The sequence below is a fragment of the Emydura macquarii genome, unplaced genomic scaffold, assembly GCF_026122565.2.
Source record: "Emydura macquarii macquarii isolate MOO-44397 ecotype Brisbane River unplaced genomic scaffold, CSIRO-AGI_Emac_v2 contig_1483, whole genome shotgun sequence".
NCBI lineage: Eukaryota > Metazoa > Chordata > Testudines > Chelidae > Emydura > Emydura macquarii.
Genome location: NW_027131620.1, coordinates 3782006 through 3798226, shown reverse-complemented (window position 1 = coordinate 3798226; position 16221 = coordinate 3782006). Strand labels below are relative to the sequence as shown.

General features: G+C 52.1%; 1 protein-coding gene across 1 annotated transcript in view; it reads left to right on the top strand.

The window, feature by feature from the left end:
* The first annotated feature begins 883 nt into the window (after positions 1 to 883).
* Positions 884 to 16221, top strand: part of SAMD10 (sterile alpha motif domain containing 10) — a 32142-nt gene continuing 16804 nt past the window's right edge. The window contains exons 1-2 of the mRNA XM_067554075.1: positions 884 to 1776; positions 15471 to 15655. Coding sequence (XP_067410176.1) covers positions 1686 to 1776; positions 15471 to 15655 — 276 coding nt within the window. The 5' untranslated portion in view covers positions 884 to 1685. The remainder of the gene's footprint in view (positions 1777 to 15470; positions 15656 to 16221) is intronic.

Genomic DNA, 16221 nt, shown 5'->3' with positions numbered 1-16221 from the left:
AGCCGAGGCCCCATGGATCTGAATGGCTCTCATGCCATATACTGAGATTGGTTTATAACCAGTATTATTAAAGGCAGTGTGATGCAGTTTATGGCAGTGGCTAGGTGCCTATATCAGTATCACCGCTTCACAGCTGAATGGGGACTAGGCAGGAAAACACAATAAAAGCCAGACACCCCATGTCAGAAATGTGTAGACTGCTTCCTCCTTGCTTCTCCTCTCAGAGAAGCATTTGTGAAATATCCCCCCCCAGCCGCTTACAGGACTCCTTTGTTGCACAGATCAGTCGAAACTATTCACTGCTCATTTCACCTTGTCAAGGAGCTGCGGAAACGTGGAAGTATGTAAATCCTGGACATCTTTTCTGGATCTCTCCGGAGAGAGAATAGAGGCTTGGTGCAGTTAAGAGAATGGGGCTCTCTGACAGGCAAGGGGGTTTCGTTTCCAGTCCATCGGAGGATTCACCGCCAGTGGTTTGCACGGCCATGCGGTTTTATACCAGGCAGCCGGGTGATTGGTTTTCTCTCTGTCTCACACACACACACACACACAGGCTGGACGGGGGGCAGAGATATTCTGTTTACATCTGCCTCTCTCCCACGGTCATTGGTGCACGCCCCCCGTGCCAGCCGCTCGTTGACGGTTACCTGACTGCCCACTTCCACTCTGGCTTCCCTAATGATATGCAAATTAGCGGACGGGCCTGTCAGCCCATCCCCCTTGCCTGCCTCCAAGTCCAGGTGCAATTGGGTGCGGACAGGGGGTGGGCGTGTCTCGTCCCTGCTTCAGGGGAGTCAAATAATGCCTGGGGAGCCCCAGCCTGCCCTTGGCTCGGTCTGTCTTCGCCCTGGGGGGCGGCGGCAAGCGGAGAGAGAAACGCAGCAGAACGCAGAGAGGGGCTCAGCCGCTGGAAACGGAGCCGCTTTCCCTTGTCCATCCGGCGCCAATCCAGATCCGCGCCGGGGCTGCCAACCGAGGCGGGAGCAGGCTCATTAAAGCAGCGGCAGCAGCTGCACATGTGGCCGCGTGAAACCTACCAGCGCCCTGCAGAGCCGGAGAGGGAAGGCAGGCAGGCAGGCAGGAAAGCAGCGCACAGCCGCCCGGGGGGATCCGCCAGACGCACCGCGCCCCGGGGGTGACATCTCACCGCGTCCCCCATCCCCTGCGCCCCGGGGGGAGAGCCTGCAAGCCGCTGGCGACAGACGTGCGGGCGCAGGCGGGGAGGGCGGCTGCCCCTCTCCGCCCGGGCACCGTGCAGCGCTGAGACCCTCCTCCCCTCCCGCCGCCGGCCTTCTCCCGCCGCCGGAGCGGCCCGGGGCAGCGGCCCGGGTGGGCTGGGGGAGCCGCCGGGCTCTGTTGCGCCGGGGGCGGCTGTGACCTTGCTGGGATGCCGGCGGCCGGGCATCCTCCCTCCTCCAGCCAGCCGAGCCGGGAGGCGCCAGCCCGGGCCACACAAAGGCGAGGCCACCGGGCTGGGGACGCCGCGGATTAGCGACCGAAGTGGGGGACCCCCCCGCCCCCTCCTCCTCCTCCCTCCCAGGGAAGGGGCAGCGCAAGAGCGCCCGGCTGGAGACACGTCCACACCCACAACGGTGTGGGGTGGGGGGGGGCTAGGCAGGAGGCGGATCCGGATCGGGTCCTTCCCTCGCCCCCCCGCGCTCGGCTCCCCCGCTCCCGGGTGTCTGATGTTCGCTGACCTCCGAGCCAGGCGCAGCCCCCCGAGAGGCCGGCATGGGGCGCTGACCATGAACTGCGGCGCCCCGAAGGAGAGGGAAGGTAAACGGGGGGCGCGCGGGATGGAGGTGCGGGGGGCCGCCGGCTCTGCCTGGCTGGGGGGATCCGGGCTGCCCCGCTCCGCTGTCCCTTGTCTCCGACCCACACACGCCGCTTGCTAGGAGCTGGGGGGTGGGGGGGGGGTGATTTCCTCCGCCCCCGGGCGCCGGCTGGGATCTGCGTCCCCGGCTCTCCGCGCCATGCACCAGCCGGATGCGCCAGCGTTCAACCTGGGCTGCTTTCTTCCCCCTCCCTGCCTCCTTTATCTCCGCCCTGGCGCACCCCCTCACCTGGGCTGCGGGGCCCCAGCTGCAGCTGGAGCGGGCCCGGGGCGGCTGGGTCCCTTCCAGGCAGTCCCTGCTTTGCAAAGGGGGGCTGGCGAGGGGCCGGAGGAGGCGCGGGGCTGGCCGTGGGCTGGAGGCAGGTGTGGCTGGCCCGTTCGCCGGGCAGGAGCCGGAGCGGGGAGAGGCGGCTCCGATGTTCGGGCGCCTGTACAAGAGGCGCCGCTGGACCCCTGGGGCCGGGAGAAGGGGAGCGGGCGATGGAGAGGCGCTATAGGAACCGGGGGCGGAGCGGGGCTCTCTGCCCTTTATCCCGACGTCAGTCGCCTCGCAGCAGGAGGCTGACGAACGAAGCGATTGTAGAGACTCGGTGGAAAGGGCTCGCCCAGCTCGCGGGGACCTGCTGTCATGCAGAACCGGCTCTGCCCAGCGCCCGGCTCTGCGCTCCCCACCATCCCATCCAGGCTGGCAATCCCCAGGAGCTGCCCTGCCCTCCAGCTGCTAAAAGTTTGCCTCCCGGGGCGAGAGCCCGGCGGGGAATTTGGCAGCTGTATCTAACCTTTGTCTGGGCACGTCTGACTCTTGGGATTCAGGCGGATAGCATCTCCCGGAGAGGTGAGGTAGGGGCTCTGTCCCCGTCTCTGCATCCGCTGAGCAGCCCTAAGACAATTTACCCCTCACCCACAGGGGTGCAGTAATATTCACCTCCCTCCCAGGCTGCTGTGAAGCCAAAGTAATGTTTGTAAAGTGCTTCCAAAGCCCCAGATGAAAGGCCCCTGTGAGCGCGAAGTATTTAGGACTCCAGGCGAACTCCGCAGGCGCACTGCCCAATTGTTCTTTCAAAAGACTTTGATCCAGAAGTATAGATCCGCACCTACTTCAATCGAGGAAGGAACAAGACCTCTAGGCTAAATCCTGACAGATGGGGAGCTTTGGCTACTCCCACCCTCTTCAGTGCCTGACAGCATTTGTCCCTCTGTGCCTAGATGTCTTTATAGCGTTGTTATGGGTGGAATGAAACATCAATTTTCCTGTCTAATTGTCAGGGCGTTTGAAATATGATCTCCCTCCCCCCCACACACACGCATTAAACAAAGGACCTGTCGCTTATAACCAACAGTGACAATTCATCCTGGTAGCGCCAGTCTCCACTTGGTATGCCCGGATATTCTCTGGGTGTCTTCCAGTTCTGGCCTGGTGGGAAATCTTCCAAAATTTACAGCTTAATCAAGGTGATCTATTTTAGCACCAACTTTCAGGCGATTGCACTCCTGTGGGCAAGCACTCACTCACTTATATTTACACAAGTATATACGCTTATACAAACTCTCCTGTTCTTTTTTTTTTGTTGTTGTCATTCCTTGCACGTCACCTAATTTTCAAAACAAAACTGGGAATTCGGGGCAGGAAACAGAATAAAGCAGCTATCTTTTTTTGTTTTCTTTTCTCTTTCCTTTCCCTCAGACAAAATAGCAGGAAAAGGCAGAGGCCTGACCTCTCAATGTAAATTAATTTTAAAATAAAAAATATTTACAATTTTAAAATAGTCACTGAGACAGATTTAAAGGAAGACGGTATGAAATATTGGGATTAGCATAGTCCACAGCTCTGACACATGCTCAGTGGGCCACATTTGTTCACAGTGTAACTCCACTAACAATAGGGATGAATTGGCTCATTGGTGTCAAGCCTTCCCTTTAAAGACATGTAACCCCACTGAAGTCAGTGGGGCTCTTGGGGAAACAATGGAGGGTAGAATATGGACCATATGTTGCACTGACGCTAGGGCTGGGAAGGCCATGTAATAATTTGAAGGTCAATGACCTGATGCGCTACGAGCCCCTCTTCTCAGGACTGCCACATGCCCGTGAATCTTTCCCAAAGAGTCAGGTTGAATTCTCCGACCCTTACAGTATTTTAAGATCAGCTGAAGGTGGAATGTAAAATAACATGAAGGCTGATTTTACTTCGTGGTTCACCAGGTGAAAGGCCAGGCACTTCCTCTGGGGACCCATCTCAGTGACTGTGTAGTGATTTATTCACCTTTCTTAAGGATGAACCAGAAGAGCCTTGATTTTTTCTTTTTTTTTCTTTCCCTGTTGCAAGCAATGAAGGAAATGCAACCGGCCTCTAGTTAATCTCGACCACAAATCCATTTTCTTGATTGCAAATTTTTTGGACCATTAGGTGCAAAATGTCTCTTTCCCATGGGGAAGTTGGAAATGCAGCAAAATGACAGCTTTTATTCATCATAAAGTGCACTTTTCTAAGGCATTGTATGAAGTTTAGCATTTCGGCCCATGTATATCTATTGTAAGTATGTATGTGACCCCCATCACCATATTATCTGTGTACATCACAATCTTTAGTTCTCCCAGCGCTCCGGAGAGATAAAAGTGCTATTATCCCCATTTTACAGATGGGGGAATTGAGGCACTGAGTGACTAAGTGATTTGTCATAGAGGATGTTTGTGGCCAAGCAGAAACAGAACCCAACTTTTCCACAGCCTAGCCGAGACCATCTGGACTATCCTTCCTCTCCAAGGAAGATCAACATTTTGGGGGGCCAGATTCTCCAGAATTGTGTGTACAAGAGGCCAGTGACATTTGTGTGTTTCTTAAATTGCACATCCACTTTTCACTGTGCACCACCATAGTGAGTGTGAATACAAAGTAGATGCAAAAGCTGTGCCTTTGTGTTTCATATGAGTTTCGATTATTTGTTTTGGGCTTTTTTGAGATTTTTTGCTTAGATCACAACCGAAATAAGTTTTGTTGGCCCCATCTTTAGGCCCCCTATTGACATTTGTCCCAATCTGTAAATCACCATGCAGTCTGGCATGGTTGAGAAGGATTGGCAATTGAGAGAGGAAACGGATGCATCAAACGGCTTATCTCTGGAGTTAAAGGGAAGAATTTGAATAGCAGGAGTGTTGCAGGTCAGGACCAAGATGCACTGGGGATGGAATAGCAGGGCTGCAGTTCAGGTGGGATTTGTCTGCCTTTCTCTGGGGATTAGCCCTTCTTTTTCATGAACAACTAAATCACTCACAAATTTTAAATGGAGCTTATTTTCCTGGGGCAAAATTCACCTCTCTAATTTGTGTGCTGACATTCTAACTCTTCTTGATCTGCATAAGGAGAGCTGGATCTCTCTGTAGAGAACTCCCATTTTTATTTTGGCCTTATCTGACTCCTACTACTCATATTATCTGAGCATCTCAAATCTTTCAAGTATTTATCCTCACAACACCCCGGTGCGGTAGGGCAGTACAATTATCCCACTTTATAGCTGGGGACCTGAGACCCACAGAAGCTAAATGATTTGTCCGAGGTCACGTAGGAAATCTGCAACACAGCAGGAAACTGAACTTGGGATTCTCATGATATGTCTACACTACAATAAGACACCTGTGGCTAGCCTGTGTCAAAATGCAGGGTCCCAGAAGCTGGCTCCAGCCTGAGCCTGGCCGTCTACACTGCAATTTTATAGTCGAGCCCGAATCAGCTAACACGGGCCAGTCGCAGGTGTTTTATTGCAGTGTAGGCATCCCTTAGGTTCTAGGCTAGTGGTTTAACCACTGAGCAATCCTTCCTCTTTGCCAAATGATGGGAATCGTGCTCCTAATTTGTATACTTTTGGCATGAATTTGTCTGCCCGAAATTTCTCTCTCAAGGGGAGGTTGATAACATCTGCAAGTGGGTCAGCAAAACTGACACATCGAGCCTCTTTCACGCACACTTACAGCAGCAGGTCATGATCAAACTGCGTCTGACGCAAAACACTGGGCAATCCATACCCGGAGACGCTGCCGCTGTTTGTCTGCCTCATTCTGCGTTTTCAGGTCCTGGACTGAAATGTCAGCCTGAGCGTGGGATCTCCTGTGGAGAATTCAGAAATCCTGCATTTTCCTTTCCTCCCTCGCCCAGCAGTAGCTATTTGTTGCAGTGCGCTCATGTAACACCGAGTTTTCAGCAAGACCTCGCTAGTGTTAAGTGACTAGGGGAGGGGGGTGAAATTAAAGCCACTGTGTATTTTGAGTCAGTCTAGTGAACTCCCTCTTCCTGTGCTGTTCTGGATGGCAACTCCCAGCCTTCCCTAGCTGGACAGTCACCCATTCTGAACCCAGACTGAGGTGCGCATAACAGTTTAAAATACTCCTTCTAGGCTGAGTATTTAAAGGCCATCTCGATGTCCCTATCACCCAGCACAGGAAGCAACAGCTGCTACAGGTAGGGCCGGATTAACTTTTTGTGGAGCCAGCACCAGACATATGGGTGGGGCCCCCGGGGGGCAATGGGGCATGCCATGAGGGGATGGGGGAGGGCGAGGGGCCGGCCAGGTGACATCTGGGGACAAAATAGTAACTCCTAGAAAGATTTAGGACATAAAATCATAGGATCATAGCACTGGAAGGAGCCTCCAAAGGTCATCTAGTCCAGTCCCCTGCACTCAAGGCAGAACTAAGTATTATGTAGACCATCTCTGACAGGTGTTTGTCTCACCTGCTCTGAATCTCCAGTGACAGAGATTCCATAACCTCCCTGGGCAATTTAATCCACTGCCCAACTACCCTGACAGGTAGGAAGTTTTCCCTAATGTCCAGCCTATACCCCCCTTGCTGCAATTTAAGCCCATTGCTTCTTGTCCTATCCTCGGAGATTAAAGAGAACCATTTTTCTCCTTCCTCCTTGAAAGCTGTTATGTCCCCTCTCAGCCTTCTCTTCTCCAGACTAAACAAACCCAGTTTTTTCAATCTTCCCTCGCAGGTCATGTTTTTTAGACCTTTCATCATTTCTGTTGCTTTTCTCTGGACTTTCTCCAATTTGTCCACATCCTTCTTGAAACGTGGTGCCCAGAACTGGACACAGTACTCCAGCTGAAGCCTGATCAGCGCAGAGTAGGGCGGAAGAATTGCTTCTCGCGTCTTGCTTACCACACTCCTGCTAATGCATCCCAGAATGCTGTTTGCTTTTTTGCAACAGTGTGACACTGTTGACTCATATTTAGCTTGTGGTCCGCTATGACCCCCAGATCCCTTTCTGCAGTACTCCTTCCTAGACAGTCATTTCCCATTTAGTAAAATGTACATGCTCACCTCTAGTCATTACTGGGGAAGGCTGAAATGCTAGAGGAACGAGTGAACCAGGTTGATATATAATAACCCTTTCTCTTCATGGTTTGACACTTACTGCTATTAAGTATGGCAGGTTGGCCTAGTCGGGGAAATGCAGCAAGAGTGTACGAGAACCAGTGCTCTCCAGAAATTCAATTCAACCTACTGTGAAGAAGGGAGTGTTGTCTGGTGAGTAGGCAGGGGTGGAGGGGCAGATGAGGACTGGAAGTCAGGACTCTCGGGTAGAACTGGGTGAATTTTTTTTGAGAATAGTAAATTGGCTGAAAAAGGCATTTTTCAGGTCACCAAAACTACTGATGCATTTGGATCGAATGTGATCTATAATTTCATCCAAAAAAAAAGTTGGAAGTTTATTTTGTTTGTCAAAAATTCATTTTGCCATTTTGAAATTAAACCTTTTGACTTTTTTCTTTCAAAACAGCAGCTTGTTTCAAAACTTAGCTACATTTAAAGAAAAGAAAAGAAAGACACCCAGAAATTATCTGAAACCAAAAACAAAACTCAATTTTGGGTGAAACGAAACATGTTGTTCAACCTAAGTGAATTTTTTCAGATTTTTCAGTTCAGTCCCAAACTGAAAAATCAGTTATTCGCTCAGATCTACCCCTGGGGTATGTTTGCAGCTGTTAAAGGGGAATTAGTTCTATCACCCAGAGCGCGGGCCTGAAAGTCAGGACTCCTGGGTTCTATTCCCCCCTCCCTCCGCTCCTGAATTGCTGAGAGACCCTAGGAAAATCACTTAATCTCGCTGCTTCCCAAGTGTATTGAGATATTTAATTAATGTTAGTCAAGTGTTTTGCAATCTTTGGCCTGAAGCAGCTCTATACGTGCTAAGTTGTAGCATGATTACAAAAGGACAGTAAATCAAAGAGAATAATTTACAAGATTTTTTTTTTTATTGCCAAGTCTCATTGTAGGCAAATGGTTAGTTGACTGACCCCCGCAGAGAAGTTTAGAGATGGTAAGAACCCCCTAAAGCGAGGGGAGATCCCCTGCTCTGAGGAAGGCTGCAGTGAAGGAACATCATGATGGTTATTTTGTGGGAAATGAGGCATGGTGGGAAACAGGAAGGCTTGAAAGATGCGTCCACTCTCCATAGCTGAAGCCAAACAGCGTTTTAAGAGGGGTAAGGCAGGATAGTGAGATTGTATAGGAAGATTAGACTAGGTGGAGGAAAGTGTAAACTGTGTGAGTAAGGGGAGATGCACGGGAGACCAGCACCCCGAGCTACCCCTCCATCTCGGACAGGAATTCCCTCTGTGGCCTTGGACACCTCACTTCATCCGTGAAGTGGAGCTAATGATACTTGCCGGCCTCACAAGGGTGAGGGGAGCTGAGGGAGGATCCTGGATATGTAGGAGACCCCTAAAGCGGAGCGTGTGGCCAGGCTGTAAAAGGTCTGGGGGGGGAGGGGGGAGTCAGGAGGGCTGCCCCCCTTTCCCCCTGCCATGTGTGAGTGGAGCACTTGTGCTCTGTGACTGCTGTGGAGAAGGCTGTGGGGAGAGGGATTTGGGGTGAGAATGGGAGCGGCCCAGGCGTGGCAAGGTATCCATGACCAGCCTGGGTGTGGGGGAGCAGAGGGGATGTAGATGTCCCAAGGCACTGGGTTGGTGGAGGAGAAAGGTTACATACCTCTGAACCCAGCAGAAATCCTCTGGGGTGCGGCTCACTGACAGGCTGTGTCTACACATTACAGACTTTTGCTGGCATAGCTGTGTCGGTGACCCCCTGACCGGCAGAACTCACTCATGTAGACACAGTTCTGCTGGCTAAGCTCTGCTTCTGAGCTCGCTTCACTTGGGGCTAGGAGGATGGAATTAGCTATGCCAGTAAAAGCACAGCATAGCTGCGTCTGCGCCAGGAGCTCTTTGCCGGTGCGGTCTGCCAGCGTTCCCATCCCGGCAAAGTGTTCCAAGCGTAGAGACAGCCTCAGGCTCTGCACGGGGGTCCAAGACTTGACCCGGTGCTGTGGAGATGAGAAATGTTCTGTATTCTGATGTAAAGAAATGTTCTGGGTCATCGGTGAGATGAGGAGGGCCGTTGATACAGGCTGGGTGGGGGGCAGGAAGCTGAGAAGATTAAAGTCTTCTCCTGCCTTTCTCTCTCTTTGTTTTTGCAAACGTGCCGGCTAAGTAAAGGAGCCACAGTCCTGCTCACAGTGACTGAAAATAATGATTAATCCTCTGCGTTTCTGTCGTGCCTGCCATCCCAGCATCTCACACTGCTCTGAAGGCCCTAATGGCTGAGCCCCTGCTCAGGGCTGTGAGAGGGGGAAGGGCAGAGGGATCCTCTTCTGGTCCCTTTTAGTATTCGTCTGAGCGCAAGGATTGCTCCAGCGTAGAGGCAGGTGAGGGAGGAAGGATGCTCTGTCACCGTGCCAGGATAGGCGTTGTGCTGCAACGAGAAGGTCTCCCGCTGGGGTGGTGCAGGTCTACGCCGATCCACTCCCCGGGTGCCGGGGTGCCAGCGCCTTGGAGCCCTAACCAGGGAAGCCTCCCAATGAGAGGTGGGGGGAGGACAGAAATTCCCTCTCTGGGAGGATTTTGCAATTTCAAAATTTGTTTTCATTCCGATTGGGAACCAAACCGACACATTCTGAAATTCTCCACGAAAGCAAAATTGACGGGAGTTGTCCCCGGGTAGATCCCGTTAAAAATAGGAACCGAAGAGGCATTTTGAAAGGGAAAATTAAAAAGTATTGTTCTGAAAATGTCAGAATGGGACGTTCTGACCTATTCAAACTCACCTCCTCCACCCCCTCCCCTTCTGTTTGTTCTCTGACATTAAATTTTGGTGAAATCCACCTGATTTAGCAAAGCCCTTCGATTCGGAAGGAACTGCATTTTTCTAACCGAAAACTGTTCAGCCCAAGTGTTACTAATTCAGCTCTACTCACCGCATCAGAGGGGAGTAAAACGAGCAGAGTAACGCAGGCAGGGAGATGTTAAGTGACTTACCCAGGAGCGCTCAGGAAGTCTGGGGCTGAGCCAAGAACAGAACTTGGATCGCCCGTGTTTTAGCCCTGCGGCTAGCTTTACTTTGCCAGTTCTCAGATGAGTTCTGCTTTCCAAACAGAGCAGGCAGCTGGTGACACACAGGATTTCCACGCCCCCCCCTCAGTGTTATTTATCGGTTTGTGTTTCCACGGGAAAGTTCCTGCACGTTTGCCTCCTTTTGGGAGCTGCTCCGTAGGTGCGTGACGGGTGCACAGAACACGGCCCCCTTTGAAGAACTCTTTCACCTCCATGCATTCAAACCCGTGGAAATCTCCACTTGACACAGGATTAGAAGGGGCGAGGGGAGGAAATGACAGGCAGATATTTAGATCTAGTGGCAGCGGGTTAAGCCCTTTTCAAAGTCATTTACATTCTGCCCGTCTGGGTCCCTGGCTGGCCATGTGAATGAATGCGCTCAGTGAGGGGATTGGGAAGTGGGGGATAGAAGAGGGGATTATCTAAGGACAATGACATGGGGGGGGGGAAGGGGAGCTTAAGGCTTTGGCTCTGCTGCCAGCGGGAGAGTGCTGTGTATAAAGAATGCCAGGGTCTTAATCCTCCTCCAGGCGTTGCTGGTTGGATGGGTAGCTGCCCAGCGTGCAGAACAAGCTGAGGGAATATGCGAGTGCTGCATACTGGCAGGAGGGCTGAAGCTACAATCAGAGGAGTCAGTCAGGTGCGGCAGAGGCATGAGGGCAGAAGGGGCACTCTGAGGCTGCATCAAGGGCGACCATCCCTCTCCCGCGTCTCCGACACACGGAGCCGACCCGGTGCAACTGGGGAAGGCTGGGCCTCGCGACCCTGCAGCGTCAGGGCCCCGTTCTCCGTTGGCGTCGAGCGGCGGGGGCTCCGTTGAAGTCAGTGGAGCTGTGCTGATTTGCACCGGCAGGGAGACGCGTCTGGGAAGGGAGGGGATGCGGGCGTGCTTCTTTGTGTTTGAACCGAGGTGGGTCGTGATGTCTTTGCAAATGCTGGCTTTGGAGAGGTGGGCCCCAGGGCAGCCGAGGCAAGGGGCGTTCTGGTCCGTGCAGAAAGGAGATGAAGGCCTGGCTGATTTTTTGAATTCATTCCTTTAGGGTCATTGTAGGAGGAAATTGGTTGATGCTTTTGGTTTTGTGACTCTGCTCTCGAGCATCCAGCTGTGCGTATTTATTAGCGTAGTGCTCAAGAATCATGGACCATCCTGCTTGGCCTCAGTATTTGTCTATGCAAAAACAGGACATCTCTTCCATAGCCACCCATGAGCCCCAGTCCAGTCAGATCCTCAAAGACAGAGCCAGGGATGGCTCAGCTGCTGGTCCCTTCTGTTGCTTGCTGATCTGCTTGGATCTTGAACCCTCTTGCTCTAGAAAGAATGGACTCTGGCCCCCTGCTAAGCGACCCATTGACTTCAGCTCCTGTGGTGCAGCAGCACTAAGTGCTGCAGAGTAATGAGAGAGCGGAAACCCGGGGGCTGGTTGGGAGAAGGGAGCAGAAGGCTTCTAAAGAACTGCCCTGGGGCGCTGGGATAATACAACTGCTGCCTCTCTCCACTGGAGCATAAACCCATCGGGGCGCACCACACGCTGCTTTTATCCAGAGCGCTTTCACTTTTTGGCTTTCTCCCATCTGCTCTCTGACTTGCCTCCGACCGGGTTTGAATAGGAGAGTGCAGCTGCCTCAGCCCCTCTGTGAGCCTCCAATACCCCGAGGATGGACGCAGCATAGTGACCTTTGGAAACTGGTCCCTTTTCAGCTTCTGGCCTGGACCTTAAGAAAGCTCTTTAACGTAGCCAGAGCCCTGCTCCCCTGTGTTCTTTAGCTAGTCCCTTCTGTGCTATGTGCTACACTAGATGCAAGTATTACGGGGAAGGATGCTCATCCTGCTGTGGGGCAAGCTGAAGCCAGCTTCTCCTTACACACCAGATGTTCTAGATGCGCGTAACACAGACATTGTGGGCACACATGTGAATGTCATTGCACAGCACACGAAGTAAACGGGAGTCCTGCAGACAAGCTGCCTGTCTTCAACAGTCTCAGGGTAACAACAGGATCAGCTGCTGGCTACGAATGGGCTCTTCAATCTAGCGGGGAAAGGTGTAACAAAATCCAATGGCTGGAAGTTGAAGCTAGACAATTTCAGACTGGAACTGAGGCGTACATTTTTAATGGGGAGAGTAATTAACCAGGGAAGCAATATAATACCAAGGGTCCTGGTGGATTATCTACCGCCTCTGCTATAAAAGGGTCAGACGAGATGATCAGCGTGGTCCCTGTGGCCTTGGGATGAATCATGATCCCATCAGCAAAGGAAGTAAGCAGCCAAGATGGTATGGTCTGGAAATCAAATCTAATATCCCCCGAATGAGGGTGCAGAAAGGCAAATGATATTAGCAAGAGCATTCCACCCATGGGTGCATCATGTCTATTATGTCACAATTTTGTTTTTAAAAGGGAAAAAGCCCAAACTCCTGTCAATTGGCTCTTGGGTTTCTGAGGGCGGCGGGTAACATGTCACCCTGGCTTGAAACATTCAGCCACCAATGAGGAAGGCCATTTTATAATGTTTCATAACCCGTGGATGAGGTCAGCATTTACACCTCAGATTTCCTTTGAGAAAAGGTCCCTTCCCATCTGTGATATCAAAGTCACATTCCACTGAACTGACATCAGAATGATAAAACGGCCCTTTACCGCTGAACCGTTGCACTTCTTCAGGACGGTCCTGGCGGCCTCTGGCAGCCTCTCATTCCCTTACTAAGGCTCTTGATATTTACTTCTGACTGGCTTCTCCCTGCAAAGGGGTGGCCTCTGTGCCTAGATCGCTGCATTGATTTGACTTAGCTCTCCATCTAAGTACCTACATGGCCTCCGAGCACCTAGTTCCACCATGCAGTTGCATTTCCATGAAAGACTCAGCTCCATTTGTTGTATTAAAAGAAGACGTCGTAATCCCAAGAGAATTGCTGCAGTAGTTTACAGAGCAATAATTCCATGTCGAGGGCTCTGGTGCCACGTGCCATCTGCACTCACAATCCAGGGCGTCATCAGAACCTTCATGGCCTATGGAGAGCAGATACATTTAGGAAGCCCATTCTTAGACCAGGTCAGTTTCCCGTTCCATTTTCCCTTATTCTTTTAGCTGGTTTGTGTCGTAATTAATTGAGAGAGCTTTGCTTTGTTTCTGAAAACTGCCTGCTTTTTGTAAATGCAAGGCGGGCAATCCCTTTTTGGAGACCCACACCCCGTAGAGCTGAGAGGAAGCTTGCTGGGTCATTTACCTCCTCCCTTGGGGGCCAGTGTAAGATTGCTTTCCACAGTGTGTTCCCGAAAGGTTTCTTAAAGCCAATTAACATGTCTCAGGTGATGGCGTTTTCACCATGTCCCTTGGGAGACCATTCCACAGTCTGATCGCTCTCACGCCGAGGAAATGTTTGAGATTCGTCTCTTAATTTTCCATTGCTAAACGGGATCCCACTACACCTTGGGTAGGTTTATTTTGATACAAAATATAATTTGCGTGGGTGGTGGTCTCTTGGATTTTAGCTTCCTGTTGCATAAGGATTGATTTTTCTATTTCAGTTAGGGATCTCCCCCCAGAAATCCCAGCTCTAGATGTTAGCACACAGTGGTGAGATGTTTTTCTTGAACCCTTTCATTCCTACAGTGCATACGGTCTCCTTAGAAATTAGCTGCTTTGTGTGGCTTCTCTCAATCCTGACTGTTCATTGTAGTCTAAACGAGAGAGACTGGCAATGCTCTTAGTTTTGCTTTGTAGGATCAATGTGGCTAGATGAGCATGTGGGTCTCTATTATTGATGTTTTATTCTTACAGCAGGAATCATTTCCCCCCCTCCCATGCAAAGGAAAATGTTACAAATAAAATTGCCCAAGCTTCTTAGCAACCAAGCAGCACAATTAGTTTCCTCTCTCACCATAGTCGTGCACGTGCAGATGCTGGCCTGCTCGCACATACATGTTTATTCACCCACACATACAAATACGCCCTTGTGCATGTACTCATGTTACCAGTGCATGCACACAGACACATGCTGTATGTAAATTCACACCTGGGTGCACCCGCACATCTGTTCGGATCCCACATGTGTGCAGGTACTCGGAGCTGTGAAAGTGATCACGTATTCAGAGACACACGGGCATTTTTGAAAATGCTCTGATTTGTGTGTCTTCAGGATTTGGAAGAGGAAATGGGCAGGATCTTTTGGGCTCCATTATAATTTCAGGAAACCTCCTTTATCCCTGAATTGTCTGGGGATAGATGGGAGTGGGTGGAATTTCATCAAAGAACTCCAGGGGACCGACTGACCGCTCCATTACACCCGCCTGGCTCTGTGGAGACAATGGGCCATGTAAACAGGCAAACAGTAGCGCCTTTGAAGTCAGTGGGACTACTCCAGTTCACAGTATGTGAGGACTGGCCCAGTGGATTCACACTGGCATAAAACTGGTGTAGCAAACTAGTGAATCAGACCCTATGTGTGTCTGGCTGGCTGGAAAACTGGTGTCAAAGCAAGCTTTCCCCGTGGTAGCATTGTGTGGGCAAACGTCATGGGCAGCATGTTGGCGTAAGCAGTTGTGGTCCAAAACGAGCGCAACAGAGCGGGGGTAGCGCGGCCCTGGGAATGCAGCGGGCGCACGGCTTCCTAACGGAGCTGGGGTTGGCGGTCCGAGCTCCCGCCGCCCAGGCGCGTGGTTCCTCCTCAGTAGCTGCGGCCCCGTCGGGTATCACTGTGCGTTTAAGTGCCTCTGGCCTTGTCAGGCCTGGATGCTAGCAGGAAAGGCTGGCCACTGACAGCCAGGCCTGATTTGCCGTTACTTCCGAAGAGTCGGAAATCCGGGGTTGCTAATGTGCTGCACCTGCTCCCCATGCAGCCCACAGACCAGCTTCCTTGCCTTTATAACCCCCTCACTGGCTTCGTATTGGAAAATACACCCCCCCGGCCCTGTCCTCCCAGCAAGCCCTTCTCCCGGCCACAGGTGCTGCCATAGTAACCGCCCCCTCCTGCATGGCTGTTCAATGGAGTTTTGCATCTGGGGCTTCCAGAACAGACCTCTGCAGCTTAGAGCAGTAGGCAGTAGAGGGGAAAGCAATACACGCTGTGCCAGTGTGTTGCGCTTCCACACCCTTCCCAGATGCTTTGGTCTCCGGGGCAGAGAAGCAGACTGGAGGATGCGGACTGTCCCGTGTCTCTGGAGCAGTCTGAGCCGCTCTGAGAGGACACCGGTGCATGGGGCATGTTTGTCTGTCTGGCTCACTCTGGTGTAATCCTTCTCCTCCCCAGCCACTGCCGCTCACTTCAGCTTCTGCCAGAACCTTCTGGAGCACACGGTGTCGGCCGAAAACCTCCACTACCGTCTGCAGCGCAACACGGGCAGCAGCTTCACCTGGCATGACGGGCGGAGTCAGAGATCCGCGGGAGGCAGGACCATCAAGCTCCTGCAGCAGCCGGGCACCGAAGGCTCGCAGGTACCGGGCGGTCACGAGGGGGCATTCCTCGCCTCTTATGGGACGGTAGCCACGTCTCTGTGCACTGCTGAATGGCCCTTGGGATAGGGGGAGCCATTCCAGCACCTCCCCGGCATGCTATCCCTCAAATCACCCACCTGCCAGTACGTGAGAGGTCCCAGTCACAGGCTCTGGCTTGCTCTGACCTCCTTTCGCCTTCCTAGCGGGGAAAGGGGAGGCCTGTTCCCCCCGACTGGTCCGGTTATGTGCTGAGCACCCTGAAAACCTATTAAGGGGAGTGTCTCTCTCCCACGGAGCTCAGCACCTCGCAGGAGCAGCCCCTTGATTTTGCTTTACGTTCTCACGCTGAGTTTATAACCCGCAGAGTTTGAGGTGCTTATGAAAAGGGGACTTTAAAAGACCCCACAGGCTGGAAGGAGTAGAAGGTGGGGAGTGGAACTTGCTCCCCCCCACCCCAGGCAAGCATTGTGAAGGGCTGTGCCGGGCTCTGAAGCTGCAAAGGTAAGTGGTACTTTTAGTAGACCGGCTGCACTTGCGTGGGTCCTGCCCTGAGCAGGCGTGGGGGA